This window comes from Callithrix jacchus, chromosome 15 (genome assembly GCF_049354715.1).
Source record: "Callithrix jacchus isolate 240 chromosome 15, calJac240_pri, whole genome shotgun sequence".
Taxonomy (NCBI): domain Eukaryota; kingdom Metazoa; phylum Chordata; class Mammalia; order Primates; family Cebidae; genus Callithrix; species Callithrix jacchus.
The window spans coordinates 102,352,000-102,372,605 of NC_133516.1; the positions used below are offsets into that span (position 1 = coordinate 102,352,000).

Below are 20,606 nucleotides of genomic sequence, written 5' to 3' on the forward strand. Positions count from 1 at the left end.
ATTGGGAATCAACTTACAAATCCAGAATCTGCTTTTATGTAACTATAACTCCTTAAAAAGGGAAATCAAATTTTGAGTAAATATGGACAAAATCACAGTTTAAGCACTTTCAAAGAAGTAGCGTTATTAGAGACAATTCTTTTTTTTAACGGAGATAGAGCCTCGCTCTGTTGCCCAGGCTGGAGTGCACAGGCATGATCTCAGCTCACTGCAATCTCTACCTCCTGGGTTCAAGCAATTCTGCCTCAGCCTCTCAAGTAGCTGGGACTACAGGCACATGCCGCCGCACCCATCTAATTTTTTGTAATTTAGTAGAGACGGCGTTTCACTGTGTGGCCCAGGCTGGCCTCTAACTCCTAATCTCGGTCAATCCACCTGCCTTGGCCTCCTCGAGTGCTAGGATTTAGGAGTGAGCCAGGGCACCCATCTGAGAATTTTTTGTTTAACTAATCAGTAATTAGACTTGACTTTTCTATCCAGAGTCTGTAATATAGTATACCATGCTGAGATTAGTTAAGTCATCTAATAACTGGTTGGAGTATGTCAAGTATCTTAGGTATAATGCTGCCTTTCCAGAATGACTATTTAGTAAAACCTAGTAGTTTTTTATGAAAATAAGAAGCCATAATTCACACAGTAAATGACCAGTTGATCTTTTTCATTGTTACATGTACTCATTTTTTTTCTAGGAAAAAATTTTTACCTCAGTATTAAAATAGGTATTTTAAAATTGGAGAAATAATTTTTAATATGTGTAAAATAAATGCATCTTAGGACTAGAGATGAAAAGTTCTGTTCAGAACAGAGTAAGCAACTCTAAGGGAAATTGTTCTTACTTTTGTTACACATTTTCCCACATTGATAAATGTAAGATATTGGTAAGAGGTTTCTGATTCAGGATAGCAATATTTTATTTTAGTTATTAAATTGTACTTAATTATAGAATAATAATGCTCTCAAGGAGTATAGTAGTTCCTTGTCTAGTACTTACTGACTACTGGAAATTTTGTTTTTCTGGTTTGCTACTGATGTATATTTTTCCCTTAACTGACAGCTGTTACTTTAGTGTGTCAAATAAGTCCCCCAATGCCTAAAACCCTTATTTTTGTGCAAAACTTGAATTTCAGTTCATACGGATTTTAGGATCAAAGTGTAGTATCAAACTTAAGAATTTGCTACTTAGCAATCCTTAAACATTAAAATACATTATTTCGTATATTTAAACAACCTATATGAAGTCTAAACGAAAAATAAGCCAATTTTTATGACACTAAAAATATACCTTAGAAGACTAAAATATATCATTTACAGGGCATTACTTGACTCCATTTTGTGGTTTCGCAGCACTTACTAGAAAAGGAAACTTAAAGTTCTTTGTTTGGGTGAGAAGAACTTAAGAGTTGTCATATCCATTGCATACTCATTTATCACATAGTCAGCAAAGAATATGAAAAACAGTATCTAACTGAAAAATGAGGACTGCTTTGGGAGGGGCTTAAAATCGTGATGTATTAGAAATAGTACTGCCTTATAATAATTGTGACTCTCATTGATTTTTGTTTTTTTCTTTCTTTTTTTTTTATTTTCATTTTTTGAGACGGTGTCTTGCACTGTCACCCAGTCTGGAGTACAGTGGCTCGATCTCGGCTCACTGCAACCTCTGACTCCTGGGTTCAAGCCATTGTCTTGCCTCAGCCTCCCTAGTAGCTGGGCCTACAGGCATGCACCACCACACCTGGCTAGTGACTCTCATTGTAAATTCAAAAACAGATAAAATATTTTGCATGCATTATCATATTTCTATCGCTTAAAATGCAACATAATGAAGTATTAAATAGCCTCTCTTTAAAGGAGTGATATTACTAATGAGGCTCAGCTATTTTTAGCACTGATTAAGGAGCGGGATGATGGGTTGAAACATTTCTAGAACCATTAACAAGATAAGATTTTAAAATAATTTTTTTGGTTAGATTTTTCTCAAAGCCATATTTTGTTAAATCTGAGTGAAATAGACAATAGATGACGACTTGTGTTCATATAAAGAAATTTGCAAGTGGAAATAATAAATGTCAGAGTTTCATTATTTAGGATACTTGGTAAAAATGTTCAGTTTTGTCTTACTTGGTGAGAGCTTAGGTATAATCACTGTTCTGAAAAAAACTCATATAAAGAACCACAAAAAAACTTTAAAACTTTACTGGCAGAAAAGTATTTAAATTATAAATAATTAGATGATTTTTACTTTTATTTAAATATGCTGATGCCAGTTTATTTTAATACTTTTTTCTTAGAGAATCGTTATAAAGATGGCATTTAATACATTAAACTCAACTTTCCTGGTTGGTACTCCTGCTTCCTCAGAAAATACATGAAGTGTCTTACAAATGATTTAATTTTTAGCCTATATTTTTAGTTTTCTAATGCTGTGAAGTTGAATTACATGAGACTTTACTATTTTACTGGACATGGTCCTTCAATTCTACACTTGTTTTCTTGAGATTGAATTTGTTCCATCAGTGAATGTTTTCATAAATTAAAACTTCCTTGATTCACTTAAATATACTCTGATAACTAATATTCATCTCAAAATACTTGACAGGATTACCTGTTGTAAGGTTAAACTCATAGAAAATTAGTTATACTGTACTTATTAAATTTTATACTATACTTGCTAAATTTTTACCACATTCTATACAAACGGCATTCCGTGATGAAACCTGTTTCAGTAAGTACTTTTCTTTAGCTTGTAATATTAGAATAACTTACCCCATGTAGATATAGTATTTTTCTAACATTCATTTTTTAAAGCTCTATCAGTATCACTCATTCAAAAATTAATTATAGGAGATTACCATTTGGGTCATTTATTTTTTTCACTATGAAGAAATTCAAGACATTTAAACTTATCCTTTCTTCAAACACTACGATTTTGTGTTACATGACCTATAAATACTACTTAATTGATAATTAACCAGTCTTTATTTTTTATTGTTCATGTTTAGTTGCTTTTTAATATTAATGGCTATTTACTCTGTAATCTAATGTCAATACACAGGTTCATTTGCATCTAATATTTAAGTACTATTAGAATGTTCTCTCTAAAATATTAGCTGCTCTTTTTGAGATTCCGTCCTAAAGTAGTGACATTAAATTTTGCAGATATAGTTGAAATTTTTAAATTTCTGAATGTTTAGATAATTTGCCCATGGGGTGTTAGACATGATGATGACATTTTTATCAGTTTGCAACATGTTTTTACTTTGTTAGTCTCCTTTGATAATAGCCTGTCTGGCTAACATGGTTTAAACACATGCTTCTTTATTTTTTTTTATTACTAAATAATATTTACTATATATCTCCTTCCAAAACGTTTTGAGTTTTTTTATTTAAAGAAAATATTTTTGAGAGAATTATTAAACCAAGAGCTTATACTATGCCCACTTAACAAGAGTCTATAGTTTTTCATTCTTTTAAAGATATGCTCATATCTTATAAAAATAAACCATATTAATTATTCATGGGTAAAAATGGATATTAAGAAAAACTTTAATTTTTTCATTCGTTTTATTTCCTTGAGCTACTGGCCAAGAAAATGTACATTTGACTTATGTGATTTACTTTTTTGTTATAGTAATTATTAAGCCATCTGTGTAATAGGACACCTAAGTAATATTCTTCATTAAAAAAATAAGTACCTATTTTCTAGGGTAAATTATCACTCGTTAACTTGGAGAATAGAAGAATTGCACCATAGGTTTACACCGTAGGTTTTATTCCTTTCTCTTTATTGGTAACTGACTACATGTCAGTTTTGTTTTGTTTTTAAATAGATAAGTACCACTACATTCTAATCTTAATCAAATTAAGAATGAAAAACTATTATTACTATGAATATATTCATTAACTGTGCTGTCTTGTCAACTTGCTGCTGGATCAGCCTGCATTGACATTCTTTGCCTTTCTGTGTCTTCTCTATCTTTACTGTTTCCATTAGATCCTCCTACTACTACCACCCTTCAGCCTACAATTCAGTGGCATCCCTCAACTGCTGACATCGAGAATCTAGCAACAGAACCTAAAAAATTACCCTTCCCATTGTCAACTTTGGCAACAATTAAGGATGACACAATTGCCACGATCATTGCTAGTGTAGTGGGTGGGGCTCTCTTCATAGTACTTGTAAGTGTTTTGGCTGGAATATTCTGCTATAGGAGAAGACGGACGTTTCGTGGAGACTACTTTGCCAAGAACTACATTCCACCATCAGATATGCAAAAAGAATCACAAATAGATGTTCTTCAACAAGATGAGCTTGATTCTTACCCAGACAGTGTAAAAAAAGAAAACAAAAATCCAGTGAACAATCTGATACGTAAAGACTACTTAGAAGAGCCTGAAAAAACTCAGTGGAACAATGTAGAAAATCTCAATAGGTTTGAAAGACCAATGGATTATTATGAAGATCTAAAAATGGGAATGAAGTTCGTCAGTGATGAACATTATGATGAAAATGAAGATGACTTAGTTTCACATGTAGATGGTTCCGTAATTTCCAGGAGGGAGTGGTATGTTTAGTAACCACTAAATGTGACTTAACTATATACAATGTTCATTCATACTAGTTGATCATTTCCAGATTGTTCATACTTTTTCTTGAGGAAGAATAAGCTTTTTCAAGTTGATTTTCAAGCTTTTTATATTCTAATCTGACAAATGAAAATGTAAAATCTGAGTTCAGTGTATCTAAGCTGCTTTACAATTTTTTTTCAATGCTGTACTACTGTCTCAAGATTTAAATTTTAATGCAGAGTACTTTATTGATCTGAGGCACACAGGTAAGAAGAAATGTCAACATTAAATGTATGAGTTATTTGGTACAAAAATTTTTTTAAAAAGGGAACTACCTTGGCATTTTGTGTTAAATGTTTACCTAAGACTATAATCTCAAGTATAATGTTTGTTTAACATATACCTCTCAAAATTTATTACCACTCAATGACACTGCATCAAAATTGACTATAAAACTAATTCAAGAAATATTTATATATATTTTTTAATATACAAAAAGTATTTAGCCTGATGGAATGGCTTTCCTTTTCAAACATTATTTTCTGAATTTCTATACAAATGAAACCTTTACCTCTGCATTTTAATGAGCCTTGCCATAATTACTGTAGAGTGGCTTTTAAAAGATATTTTGTTGCACTAAAACTGTGGTAGTAAACTCAGTGAACATGATGTGTGGAAGAGCATAATTAGCTGGTCAATATTTTTGTTCAAAATACTTCCAAGAGTAATAAAATACATGTCTTTCAAACATGATAATTATTAGTTTTTTTTTCCCCCTTTCTGAGAAACAGTTCTTATGTTGTCATGTGAACATTGATTTTGGTACATTTGGCAGTAGCCTTATTTTAATGCTTTATCTCCTAAACATAGAAACGAAAAGATCCAGCAAGGGCATTTCAGAATACTGAGGTACTACTTTTAGAAATGAGACATTACAGCCTAAGAATCTATAGAAAGAATTTTCTGGACCATCTTGTTTTAGTTATTTAATGTTGATGTTGTTTAAACGGGTAAATGTACAGAAAGAAAATTTAGAATAAACTTGGAAACATTGGGTTTAACTACAAAAATTTGAATTATAGAATCAGTTGGTAACACTTGCTGATAGCTAATGACATTCATCTCCTTTTTCCTCCTAAGTGTATGTTACGCATTTTAAGATTTTTGTTTTTACAATTAAAACTGGAAACTCGAGGTTTTCTGTTTTTGTTTTTTTTACATATTTACATATATATTCCTTCAGAATCCTCAAGGAATATATTCCTTGAGATAGAAATGTTACCTATACTTCAGATGTGCTTTTTGTTTGTAAGGTAATTAAATTGCTCCTACAGTAGAGTCTTATAAAATGATATAATGACAACTATTTTGAAGCCTAAAGAATAAGTTTTTCTATTGATAAGTCATTTGAAAAAGTGACTATTTTGCCAGTGCAATGAAGTTGATGTTAGTAGGAGAGTCATAAATTAAATATTATTTAGTTAATAAAAAGGCAAAGTAGTAGATACTTTTTAAAACCCCCCCAACCAGCCCTTTCCCAATAATCACCAAATCTAAAAAATTTAGGGGGCAAAACTCTTAACATGTTCATAGTATCTTGCAAATAGTGAAAGCTTTATTCTGAAGGATTATAATCTAGGTTCTTCATTTTAACTAGCGCTATTTTGTGGAAATTAGAAACCTATTTTATTTCTCTTCCCAAATACTTAGTGTAAGACTATATATAGTATCAGGTTAAGGATACAGTTAAATAAAAGTTCACTTATATCTTCTTAAAAATGTCTGGGTTTTAATAGGGTTAATCACTTATATACAGATACTACAACTTTTAGTGCAAGATTTTGGAAGAAAACTTCCTTGATAAAACATTGATTAAAGTGACTTTATTTTTAATTTAAGTTTCAGTGATGAGCTGGCCCCAAGGAAGATGGGTCTAAAATTTCTTACCATGAAAGATGTAAAACTGTGGCTTTTTTAAAAATCAAAATTTCATCTTTAAAATGTAATGGTTTGAAATACTGTATGAATCTGATCAGAATAATCATATTTAGGGTTCTATGTAAATCTCAACTGGAATATAATCTGAAGGACATTAGCAATGTATTTTAAGAAATATATTTCAAAAATATAAATACTTACTGATGATGAACGTTTTTTACATTGTGGTTATGTATTTGATTAGTTTTTTTTTTTTTTCATGATGGGAGAGGGTGACCTGGAAAGCCACAAGTGAGTATTTGACATATTCTATATCCTTAATCCAATCATTTGGCAAACTGAAAGATTTTTGCCTTGTTAAGAATCTGATACTAGAGCTTAAGACTTTGGGAAGCATTGCACTATTGTTTATTAGAACTTTATGCATATTTACTGTACTTAGAAACTTGTTTGAAAACACAAATAGTCATTAAATAAACAAATTAGTTTTTGAATACCAGTGATATTCATAGCCATTTGACAGGTATATATAGAAATTCTCCAATCGGCCCGGCGTGGTGGCTCACGCCTGTAATCCAAGCACTTTGGAGGCCAAGGCAAGCAGATCACCTGAGGTTGAGCGTTCAAGACCAGCTTGACCAACATGGTGAAACCCCATCTTTTAAAAAAAAAAAAAAGAGTGAAACTCCATCTCTAAATAAATAAATAAATAAATAAATAAATAATTTTTTAAAAAAGAAATTCTATCTTGGAAAATAATGAAAGAATATTTGTACTATTTTTGGCCATATTTATATTTCTTTCTTTCTTATGGTTTGAACTGTTTTTGCATTGTTGTAAATTCACTTGAGAGTTTTCTTTCATACTGGTTGAGAATATTTCAATAATATAAGAATATTTCAATAATATAATGACGAATGTAACTCTTACTTTTTCTGCCCTTTTTATTAAAATACATTGAATCTAAAGTAGACTAGGGGTTAATTTTAAGAGTGATATTTGAGAAGTACTTGATAGTTGAAAGATTTAGTATTTTACCATGTGCCTAATAGGGTTATTTGTTAAGTTAGGAAACTATTAAGGTTTTTCAGTAGTAAGTGTTAGTTCTAATAGCCATATATAGGAAAGTTTTATAAGATAACCGATGGGTAACTATTTTGCATTAAGGAGCTGTAGGAATACAGTGTATAAGTAGAGAAATTGAGAGAAATGTAGCCATTTTATATGTGAAAACATCTGATTTAAGTTTGTTTTTTATAAATACTGATAAAACACAGTATATGAACAAGTAAGAAGTTGTTTATGTATGAAAGTAATCGTAAAATATAAAGAAAGAATAAATGGTACCCATTTTGAATTTTTAATTCTAATAGGGGATTAGATTTGAGATTGAATTGTCTTTCCTATCTACTTGTTAATTAGAAAATGCATCCTTCATAAAAAGCTTCTTTCTCAAATTTTTCATATATTGGGTTTGGATTTTAGTTTGTACCAGTGCTAAGTTTTGTTTTCTTTTGGTTTGGTGGTTTTTTTTACTTTTTTATTTTTTAACCAAGCTGTGTATTAGGTGTTAGCCCCAATAGCCACGCAAGAAATCTTTAAATAAAAGTTGCAAAAGTTCTTTAGAGGCATACTTCTGTAATAAGTTCATGGCTCTGTGTTACCTTCTTTGTCCTTATATTTTCTGAAGTGTGTGTGTATATATATGTGTGTATTTGTATAATGGTCATTATATTTACTAAAGTTTGTGTGCGTAAGTGTGTGTAACCTAGTTCAATTATAAAAATTTAATTAATGTTTTGTGGGAATTAGAAACCTGTTTTCCTAAAACAAGACAGTAATATCAGGTTAAGGATAGTTGGCATGTAGGCCACTATAAAATATTTTTTTCCTTTTTTTTTCTTTTCTTTTGGTGTGTGTGTGTGTGTGTGTGTGGTTGTTGGTTTATTTATTTATTTTCAACTTTTAAGTTCAGTGGTGCACATACAAGTTTGTTACATAGGTAACAGTGCCATGGTGGTTTGCTACAGAAATCAACCAATTACCTAGGTATGAGGCCCAGCTTGCATTAGCTATTAAATTTGATTTTAATTAACCATTTAATTTCAAATTATGAATTAACATTCTCTGTTGTTATAAATATCTCTGTAGCTCTAGCTGTTAAAACCCATTTTAGATGTTTTTACTATTACCTTGGCATAAGTCATATTTTATATATTGGCTTTCAGTTTGGAATTAACACATTTTATAAGGTATTTCTTAAGTTGCCATTTTGTGTTTTTTACTTATTACTTATTGTGAGCTTACTTTGATTAGAAATGCCATTGCTGAAGGCTGGGCATGGTGGCTTATGCCTGTAATCCCAGAAATTTGGGAGGCTGAGGCGGGCAGATCACGAGGTCAGGAGTTTGAGACCAGCCTGGCTAACATGGCAAAATCCCATCTCTTAGTAAAAATACAAAAACTAGCTGGGCATGGTGGCGTGCGCCTGTAATCCCAGCTACTCAGGAGGCTGAGGCAGGAGAATCTCTTGAACCCAGGAGGTGGAGGTTGCAATGAGCCGAGGTCACGCCATTGCACTCCATTCTGGGTGACAGAGTAAGGCTGCCATTGCTTGGAATTATTTATAATCACCGTGTGATGTATCACTTTGTTTCCTATTTCTGACATTTTAAATTACATATTTGTATCTAAACTGTTTTTGAGCAGTGTTTTTCTTTAAAATACACAGACTGGGTTGTTTTGTTCCCTTCTTGGTATCCTAATAAAAAATTCATGTATGAAATAGTCTTTGAGGGGTGTGCACAGCAAACCAACTTTAGTTTTTTAAATTCTGTTTGTATCTGTTTTTTTCTGTTGATAGTTTAGTCATCCGCCTTTTTATAAAGTACATATATACTTTAACTTGACTACTTTGACTCGAGTAGTGTTAGGTTTTTATCAAGACTTGAAATCAAACATTGTTTGCAAAAGCTTTTGCCTTGTATTCCCTTAGGTATCATTTATTTTCTTGAACCTTGGTGACAGTTATGTTTATCTCAGTTTAGAAGGCTAAAACATGATTCAATTTTGGGATATATCTTGTTTAATTTGCCTTTTAGGTAATAGCTGCTGTGTTTCTCTGGTCGGGTGCTAATGAAGCTGATTGAAAGTGACCTTTTAGAGCAATAACTTTAAAAGGTAATTTTAAAAACTTGAGAATAGGTCAGAGCCTCATTTCCTTATAAGCAAAATATTGCTGCAAAGACATGATATGCAAGTTGTACAGTCTCAGTTATGAGAAATATCCCAGGGAAAACCTAATTGTAAAGCATCAGTTTTTTCTAAAAGCCAAGGGCAGGATCTAGGTGCCTTGGCCTCTCTTTAAAAAAATAAAATAAATAAAAACCAAAAAACCCCACATCTTATTATGGAAAATGATACAAAAACAGTACAGAATAATGAAATGGATCTCCATGTGCTAGCTTCAGTTGTCATCAATTCCTGGTCAGTCTTATTTCATTTAGACCCTTACCTACCTAATCTCTCCTGATATTATTTCATCAGTAAATAAATCAGTATATAGCTCTAAAAGTTAAGGACCATTTAAAAAATGAACCACAGTATCATTGTTACACCAAAAGTTAGTAATAATTTCTTAACATTGTGTCAAGTGAGCATTCAAATTTCTAGTCATATGTGTTTTGCAGTTTTAATCAGGTTTTCCAAATATGATCCATACATGATGATTGCTAGAAATATCTTTTACTCTGTTCCTTCCCCTCCAGTCCATTGCCCCTTGCAATTTATTTCTTAGAAACTGCTTTATTTGTTCTAAAGTTTTCCAACTTAAATTCTGTCATTTGCATCCCACATACATCTGTCTGTATTTTCTGTAAATTGGTAGTGATACCATGGAGGATTAATTTGAGGGCAAGGTTACATCACATGTAAGCGGTGCTGTGTTTTTCCATCAGAAAGAACATAATACCTACTTTTTTGTGTGTTATTAGCTGCCATTTGGTGCTCGAAGCCTAGATCTATTAACCTTGTTCTTTTACCATATCATATACTTAGATATCTTAGTAATTGTCATGCTGCTTCCTATCAACTTGTATCTGTGTACCATAACCTCACATCTTATTCTAGTTTTTACTTCTCTAGATCAGTCAAAACTCCTTTGAGTGTACCTACCAGTTCAAAATTAGTATGTACTCCAATTATACATGTGCTACTATAGCAGTTTGCTACATACATTGTAAAATACACAAAATGGAAATTTTAGCTATATGGTAATATGTTTAACATGTTAATTTTTTCTCATGAAAACAGATTTTGGGAAATAGTGTGATTGCATTTCATTGTAAAAGTCAACTTTTATTACTAAAACATTTTTGGTAAAACTACGTGATCAAATGTGCTTCATGCATTTTTTGTTTCCGATTTTGTATTTTTTGATTCATTGATTGAAAGGTCTCAATGAAGAACCAAATACCCAGAACATAAAGACAAGCTCTAAAAATATTGGTTGGGATGAAAACTGTTAACATTCAAACAATGTATTTCTTCCATTTGAATCTATGTTTTTGAGAGGTGTCACAAATCACATGTAAAAACCAAGTATCAACATACACTGATCGTGATATGAGACCTTTCAATCACTGAATCAAAAAGTCACATTGAGAAAATAAATATTAAAAGGTCTATTAAAAATGAAGAATGGGATTGTTTGGGGGAAATTTGATAATGCAGTGATACGTAGTATGGAAGCAAATCAAAGGTGGGAAGATAAGTTCGTAAGCCAACACATAAATCTGTGGTGTCATCACTGAAGTTTTGTCCAAGGGCCTGAAGAGAAAACATAGGGCATTATGTCTCAATTTTAGATGTGAATTAGGTGTACACATATGTTTGAATAGCTTTTCTTTAAAAAATTATTTGTGTTTGATAAAAAAACTTTATGATCTGTAATACTGTGTACTTTTGTTTCCCAAAAAGTAATGAAACTCATTTCTTATATCTATATTGATTGGTAACTAGTTGATTTTTAAACATCTTCTCCAGAAGACATGTACATAGTATCTTAGTTAGGGGCAGTAGCATACTCTTGTATTGGGGAATGCTCTTTTTCTATTTTTGGAGGTAAGTTTTCAGTGAATATGAGTTACCATTACTATTGTGATAAAGCAAGCTAGTCTTTGTTTTAGAAATGCATGCACCAGTCTTTTAATGACAAATATTTTATAATTTTTGTCTTGTTTTCTGCCTCTTGTAAGCATGTCACTGCTCTTAGTAGAACATCTCTTTAGGATGATGGTAATGTTGTTTCATGGCATTCACTCAGTAAACTACCTTAGTGTTTAAAAATTCCATGTTTATACATTTTATCACTAATTTTTTTCCTCTGTAGTGGTTTTGTTGGAATATACAGTCTATGTAGTATGTATGTATTTATTTGGGCTGGGATATGGGGAAACAGTGTTGGGGCTAAATTTTCAGTTTTCATCAGAATACTTGTCCATTTGGGCTAGGATTTATGGGAAACAGTGTTGGGGCTAAATTACCAATTTTCATCAAAATGCTTTACTTGAATACAAAAGATTTGTGCTCCTCCTCTGCGGTCATACTGGTTTTTATCAACTGTTAATACCCTTAAATTATTAACACCTTAAGCACTTAACCTCTTTTGTTCTCAATTAGAAGAATTGGAAAAGAAAATATGAAATATATCCCATATGCATATTTAGCATACTTGGTTTATCTAAATAAAGTAAGTTAGTTGGGAAATAGATTCATACCTAGTTTTTCCTCTGTTTGCTCATTTTAGCACCTACCAGACTATTCTAATACTACAAAGAGGTATGTGAGAAAGAGAGGATACATATGATAAAGAATGAATGGAACCAGGTGAAATAAAGATGCCCAAATTAAGATAGAAGGAAGTGTGATATACAGTCAACACTCAGTTATAGAATCCTAGAGCTAGAAGTTATAAGACTAGTGTGATAGAATTGGATAGCTTGTAATTAAAATGTTTAAGAAATATCTATTTAGACAAGTATTCAGGTTTTTTAAAATAGTATCTATTTAAAGTTGGAAATTAAGAGATTAAAAGTGGACATTATGATGTTTTATTACAGAGCACTACCAAATTTCAGATTACTGCTAAAATTAAATGAAAGGTTTTCTTAGAAGGGATGTATAGTTTGAAAAATTTATAATCATTAGATTTGAGAATCTTAATTTGGCCTCACTCAAAGAGGAACGTGAACTTTTCAAAAGTAAGTTAGAAAAAAACCTATAAATATGGTATTAACATTGTCATCATCAAAATAAGAACAAAAAATTAAATTCTGTACAGCTGGGCAAATATAATAGGCCATCTTTAGTGAAAGAAAAATTTCCAAGAGAGGGAAACCTTGAGAATACCTGGTATGGAGTAAATACCGTACTTGACAATGAGTATTTTTTATTTGTGCAATTGACTAGAGATGTGTGACCTTGGTCAAACTGCATAACCTTAATAGTTTCAACCTACCTATTATTAAGGATTGAATAGGACCATCTACTTTATGGCTATATTAAGTTGTCAAAGCTATAATCTTTATGGTGGGGGAAATAATAGTATAGATTATCCATAAGTTATCCCAAATCTCTTTCAAATTTACAAGTGCAGAATAACATTTGACTGTACTGGGTTTCAGATATTTTTCTTATCTAGCACATATTCAAACGGAGATAGTGAGATTAAAAAATTAAGTAACAATAGGCAAACCAGGCTTGTATTATCAAATGAGGGGTCACCATGAATGATTAAGTGGGTTATAGTGTTTCAGAATAATTTTGTATTTTTTTTTTTTTACTATTTTTAGATTGTATTCATTGGAAATGTTACTGAAATGAGTGACTTGCACTTACTGGTGTAAGTTTTTTATTTCAAAATGAGTCTTAATAAAATGAGCCATTAATAAATGTCTCAGGATTGTTAATATCCTAAAGACATCTTTATAATTTGAAAGAAAGTAAAACATTCTTTTTGGCAATCTAAAATACCATGTTAATAAAAACAGAATTGGAAAATACTTCTGAATATGTATTTCTATGGGAATACTATCATGGTAAGTAGGTGAAACATATTCCAAAATCAACAGTTCTAGTTCTGTAAATTTGCCATGTCTGGGTCCTAAGAATTATTGCAGTTATTTAAGTGTATATGTGAAGATTGTGTCAATTTAAGTAAAAATGGAGACCTCTTCATTAGTTTGCATTATATATGTTAATGAAAACATTCTTCTCTTAGAACAAGGGGTAACAGTGGAGGCTTCCACCCTGCTCCAACCTAACTATTTCTCTCTGTGTTTTCTACTATGATTGAATGGTCTTGGCAGATTTAACTTGAGAACTGCAGTATCTTTATGTATAGAATGGTATCTCAGTATCTTTTTTTATTAGTAAGAAAGATATAATCAGGTGTGTGAAGGAACTTTGTAATTCATGAATCTCCACAAAATTTAGTTGATGGATTTAATATAGTTGAAATTGTCAACATTAATACACCTAAAGATTGTTTTGTTATATTTTTTATATTTACATTTGAAAATATGTAGTACTTGTAATAGTTTTAGTAGATTACCTTATTTGGGAGTTCATAAAATAGTGATTCAATTTTTTGGAAAAATGTGAAATGCTAACAGCCAAATAATGGTTTTTAAATCCTTTCTTACAAAATTTGTGGTGCAGTTGGGAAAGAGAAACTGATATTCAGAAATGACAAGTCTGTCGCCGGGAGATAGTGAGAATTTCTATTTATTGTAGTAGAGAAGCTATTTTTAGTGTACTTTGTATTAAATGTGCATGAATTAAGGGAAATTTTGTACAAGTCCTGTTTTAATATTTATATTTTAAATATTTTTCAAATCTTAAGATGTATAATGTTAACTTTTTGACTGTGTGTTTTTTTTTAATCTGGGATATTTTCTGTTTTGCCCCTGAAAATTTTTGATTTTGTTAATAGAGTTTTTTTTAATTTTGATAGAATAAAAGTGCTAAATGTCTGTATTATGGGTTGTTTCTACTAGAGAATACTGATTTTTAAAATTACCTTTTCGAGTACAAACTTAAAATTACTTTCATCTTTTTCTCTGTCTTCTTAGATACTCTTTACACATTGAGAATATATTTTCTTATTGATGTTTGGGTATATTTACATAATTTTTAAAAAATTAAGCTTGTGTATTAATGTAATACAAGGAAGAAGGGAGGGTTTTAGCATAATGCCACTAAACCTAATGAATCAAATTTGGGGTCCTCTAACCTGGCTGTTTGTTAATATACTCAGTCAGATAGTTTGCACATTGTAGAAATTAAGATATGCAGTTTCAAGAATTATTTTTAAGATTATTTGAAAAGCCTAATTTTTGTTCCTTTACAGATGTTCCATTTAAGCAGACCTCTTCCATAGCTGTAGCTGGAGCGGTAATTGGAGCTGTTCTTGCTCTTTTCATCATTGCTATCTTTGTGACTGTGCTGCTGACTCCTCGAAAAAAGAGACCATCCTATCTTGACAAAATGTAGGTAACGTTTTTTGCCTTTGTTCAACTATGAATATCAGTATGTGTCAATATTTATATTTACCTTTATAGCTACTCATAAAGTACTTAAGGGATAGAAGAAAGGTTAATGTTAGGGCTTTGTTAGATGACCCTAGTTTCATGGGAATATCTCAAACTGTATCTTGGTAAATGAACATTGTCTAGAAGTAAATTGCTAGAGGTAAAGAACAGCTTTACATTTTTCACCTAGAGTATATTAGACATCTTTCTAAAGGGTAACATAGTAATACTTCATGTTGTCCTGCCTTCTCAGTAGAAATGAAGGCCTTTCATGAAATGGTAACAAAAGACATGTAAAAAATATCTTTGAAGGTTTAATGGTTTCTTCAGATTTTATATGTGTGTCTTATGTATAGATATAACTTTTAACTATCAAGTTATTAAATACATTGAGTTTTAAAACTTTTTCCTTAAGAAAAGTACTTTTTTTGGTTTGGTGAGTTATAAAATACGCATCTTCTTATTTAAAGAATAAGCAGTATTTTTGGCCTAGTCATTGAGATAGAGTTGTCAGGCAGAAATTGCACCTTGCTGTAGAATCAGATGACTGGTGTCTCAGTTCTCTTAATTCCATCAACAGCTTTGTTACTTCATCTGAGAAATCAAAGAAGTAACATCTTTGTTACTTCATCTGAATAGTGCTGTTCCTGCTTCACATGGTTGAGAGGAGAGGAGAGTAAGACAGTATTTCATAAATGATGAAGTGAAGCTCTTTACAAGTGGCATTATTTCTTATGTGGTTTATTAATGTTTTTATGTTAGGACATAAGGTTGACTTCCAGAGAATATATTTCTTCTGTCTTCGTAAAATGCTTTGTATGTCTTTGCTTCTCTAATTTGGCATAATTCTAGCACGAGTCTTTGTATCAAAGACACTTGTGTGTTAGTTACAGCTCTTTCATGATCAAGTTAGTCCTATGACCATGACCAAGTAAGTTACTTTCTCTCAGTGAGCCTCGTTTTTCTCACCTAAATGGCCTGTGGCACCTTGTAGCTAGAAATTTGCTGCAATTTTAATTAGATAAGAAGAAACAATTATTTTAAATAAAGGATGGTAAATTGCTCTTTCAGTATAATGCTTGTGGGACTGGAGTGCTTCAGTCTTCCAAGAGTGACTAGCATGTGCTTAATTTAATCTTAACTCTGAGATTATCTTAGACTTTTCTGTAATTTTAAAAACATAATTTACTGGTAGGCTAACAAATTAGTGTAAGTTTTAATCATTTAAAATACTAGTTTATGCTCATATTGAGACATTATTAGACCACAGAGAATTTATTACTTCAGCATCTATAGCTTTCATTCTCCTTAATCCTGTAATATAACTTTTTGTTTGATTTACTAAGCACAAGTACTGAAAATGTTATCTGTGATCTTCAAAAGCATGAGAATATATTTACAAAATTTTGTGAAATGCAGAGAGCTACAAGGTATATTAAACCTATCTTTGTTATAAGTAAACAATATTTAAAATATGAAAATATTTATTTTTTTGATAGATCATATCATTTTGGAAAAAATAAATGCATTTCCTGAAAATGTAATGGTGATTTTATTTATTTTAGGTGGGAAAATTTATAATGGTCTGTAGGTTGAAAATATTATCTGGCGAATATTCTAAGTGTGCTAGAGCTTTTGAAAATCAGTTTGGAAGTATTTCTAAAATAAAGTGTAAACTTTTTTCATTATGACACTTTGGAGGAAAGGTGACGCATTTGACTGTCTCTAAAATGTTGATGGACATAGTCAAATATTAAAATACGCACTGCTTAAGTAAAGTCATATATTGGATTACTTAATAATTTCAATTCTTCTATTTTACTTTCTTCTTTAAACATGATTGGTTCCACATATGGGAACCTTTAAAAACCAATATTTACTTTTATTTTCATCTTTCATAGATTAATGGCAATATAAGAAGTGAATTAAAGTGTAGACTCGTATAAATATATAGTATGAAGAAAATACTCTCAAACTTTATGAGAACCTTGATTTTGCTTTTTTTTCTTTCCTAAATGTGGCAATCACATTTTTTAACCTTTGCAATGCAGGATTGACCTTCCACCCACACATAAACCACCTCCTGTGTATGAAGAACGATCCCCACCTTTGCCTCAGAAAGACCTATGTCAGGTATGTGTTCATGACTATACACAAGATAATGTAAGATACAATAAAAAATACTAAGCCATTTATATTACTTCTTTCAAAATGTTGTTTAGTCGTTATGCATTAAAGATTACATAGCAATACCTAAGTTTTACCATGCTCAATCATTTCTCTGAAACATTTAAGAGATTGCATTTTGTCAACAAACAAGAAAAGTTATGGCTAGTATAGATAAGACAAGTCAACATTATATTAGGCTTTTTACTAAATACTTGTTGAAGATGTACTGTTAATACAGTTTTATTGACATACAGATTTATTGTAAAATAAAAAGTAGAAAATGAGTATCTATTGAGTAGCATGAAGGGCTCTTCCTTGGAATGTACTGTATTTTATTCTGTTTTGGAATCAGTTCACATTAATTCATGTGAAAGTATTGATTCAGTGCTTTTATCTTGTATTTTATACCTGTATTAATGTGCTGTACTTGGTATTAGGGAAAGTTTAAACTATCGATATTTGAAGTCTCTAATTCTCAACTTTAGTGGGGTTTTTTTATTTGTTTGTTTGGTCTTTTTCTCTGTTACCCATACAACATATTGGATCTCTAAACCTGTACTGGGGTTTTATAACCTCTAGGGGAATAGTCTATAATACTTTCCTCCTAAAGTATGTCCTGTATCTTTGGCCTGAATAAGGCAAATCATTAGCCTATCAGTTAATTGATTTAATTTGGTGGAAAATTTTTAAAGGAATGTTTCTGCCAACCAAGATGTTTTCAGCTTCTCTTCCTTAGCTGACCATGTGGTCAGTCTACTGACCACGCACGGGGCAGGGAGGACCATTCCCTGGCACGTGCACCAACTGTTAGCAGATGCTAGCTTCGTCATCTTGCACAGTTAGGTGTCCTGCTGGTGAAAATGTGCCATCTTTTTAGACCTCTTGTTTTCAAATGAAGAGTATAGTCTCACATCTCTTTTGGCAAATAAATGAAATAGACAAGTGGTGTGAAATGTCACAAAATTGCTGGAACTGTTGTTTTTGTTTTGTTTTGGTTTGGTTTTGGTTTTGATTTGGGTTTTTGCCAGTTAGATAACTGAAAAAGTAGCTCATTAAAACATTCTGTAGATTCCTAGATGAAGTCGATCTACTTTTCAATCACTTACCTATAGGTATTAATAGTTCTGTAAATTGCCTATTTGCATCATTTTTCAAATTTTTGGTTACTTTTTGAACTTTGCTTCTCAGATTAAGGAACTCTGATGTGGATAGTAATCTTTTGTATTGTATTCATCTCTTATTTTTTAACCTTGTAGTGTCACACAGAAAATTTTAAGTTTTTATTTAGTAAAAATCTGTTTGTCTCTTTCCTTTTATTTGTTGGAAGTTGTGCCTTGTCTGGAATGGCTTTTTTCCATTTCCTTCTCTCTCCCTGAGCCAGAGTGTAAAAAAAGTCTGAGAAAACTAATAGTTTTATGGTTTATGTTTCATTTTAATCTGAAACTGTATTAAACTTGATTATGAGGTAGAAACCTGTTTTTTTCCCCAATGGGATGATCAGTTGTCCAAATATTTTAAATTACATGTACTTTTGCATGGTTTGAGAGCACTTTTATCCTAAAATAAATTCTTATACATATTAGATCTGTTTCTGAACTCTTAATTCTGTTATATTGCTATGTCTTTCTCTTCCGAAACCAAGATATTGCTATTATAATTGTTTTAGAATATAGTTAGATATTCAGTAAATTCCCTTATCTCTATTCTTCCTTTCAAAATTTTTCTTGACTTTTCTTTTTCCTGTCTATTTCAAAATTACCTTCCCAGATTCCATAAAAATTTTATTGAACCAATGAATTACTTTATTAAGAATGGACAACTTTACGATAATGTTATTTCTTTCCATCTAGAAACCAGATAGAAGCCTCTATTCTGGTGGTGGTAGTGGTATGTGCCTGTATGCTGGAATAAAGTCTCTTTTCTGTTATGTGCTTTTCACATTCCTATTAGGTTTACTTTAGGCATTTTAAGTACTTTGATAGTCACTGGGATTTCTCTTTTCCCTCCTCCCATGGATTTTTTAAGTTGGCTGTTATTAACCTATAAAAATGCCTTTTTAAAAATATAAATAGTATATACAGCCTCTGTTATCAAATTTCTGATTCATTCTAATGGTTTTTTATTTTTATTTTTTGCATTTATTAGGAATGTAATCTATTTGCTGCAAATGATGGTGCTCCGCTTTATCCCTTGCATATTGTGATTTCTCAGGGGAATACATATGAGGGGCTTCCTTATGTTGTTCAGTTTAAATCTAATATGAAATAACTGAACACTAGTATAGAATTTCCTTAAATTAAAATTTTTGGAAACACTGCATTCTATTAATAATGCCAATTTTTGGCTTTGAATTGGAAGAGTTATAAAATATTGTAAAAAATATTTTCCAAACCTACTAAAATGATCTAGGGAACATTTTCAGAAAAACATATTTAATGTTTTGAATATAATTGGATTTCTGATATGGAAAAATCTGAATGTAAATGTAAATCTTTTAGAATAGTCTGTGTTCCAGCCTAAAGTAGCATTTAATCTTATAGAACATGACCAGGAGATTCCATGGAATGGATATTTATTTGACTCTACTGAGAATGATAATAGGAATTTCAGTCTAGCAGCAATATTATGGGGAATGAGGCTTTTGAAGTTATTTTTACAGTGCTGACATATCATATTAATAAAAGCTTTTCAATCGCTTGAACTCTCATGAAATTTTCTCTTCTATTTTCAAGGAAGTTACCTGTCAGATGATTTTTGGTAAATTTTAATTTTTAACAACCCTGAAACTGTTTCATGAACAGTATTTCATGTATAAGAATATACATATCAATTTTCATGCCTTAAGACATTTGGTTTATATATACACAAATATGTATATTTTTGTGTATATGTATATTTGTTTATATATACACAAATAACGTATTTGTGTGTGTGTGTGTGTAAATTTGCTAAGTGATGAAATGTAATATGTTCATAAAGTACTTGTATGAATGACACAGAATATAAAAAGTTTATTGATATGTTTTTAGATTCCACATAGCAACTAACCTTAAGAAACTACCCCTTGTAGCATTTTGGTTTAGTGTTGAAGAAGTATTTTGCTAATTATTTGAAGGCTATTGAAGTAGTATTCCTTTTCCAGCTTATGTATCTGTGTGAAACTTTTTTTTTCTTTGTATACTTCAACTAAACAACATATTATGGTAGACAGAATGCTATAGTAGATATGAAAATCAAACTTTTCTCTTTTGACCCAGATACTGAACGATTTATAAAATTTAGAAGATACTATTTATATTGACATATAATAGGTGTCCTATTCTTTTTAAATAAATTAAA

General features: G+C 31.1%; 1 protein-coding gene across 19 annotated transcripts in view; it reads left to right on the plus strand.

Annotated features, from left to right (window-relative positions):
- The window catches only part of NECTIN3 (nectin cell adhesion molecule 3), a 134,988-nt gene that overhangs the window by 65,508 nt on the left and 48,874 nt on the right, over positions 1-20,606 (plus strand). For 6 of the 19 annotated variants that reach the window (XR_004734303.3, XR_013527732.1, XR_013527730.1 and 3 more), the window contains 3 exons: positions 3,995-4,835; positions 14,918-15,056; positions 17,150-17,231. Coding sequence is in view for 11 of the 19 variants with exons in the window: in XM_035274427.3 (XP_035130318.3) it covers positions 3,995-4,575 (581 nt within the window). In the remaining 8 variants the exon portion in view is untranslated. Of the gene's footprint in view, positions 1-3,994; positions 5,323-6,776; positions 6,799-9,608; positions 9,688-14,917; positions 15,057-16,444; positions 16,529-17,149; positions 17,232-20,606 lie in introns of those variants that run through there. The other 13 variants (XM_078352284.1, XM_035274429.3, XM_078352285.1 and 10 more) reach the window with 6 other exon arrangements.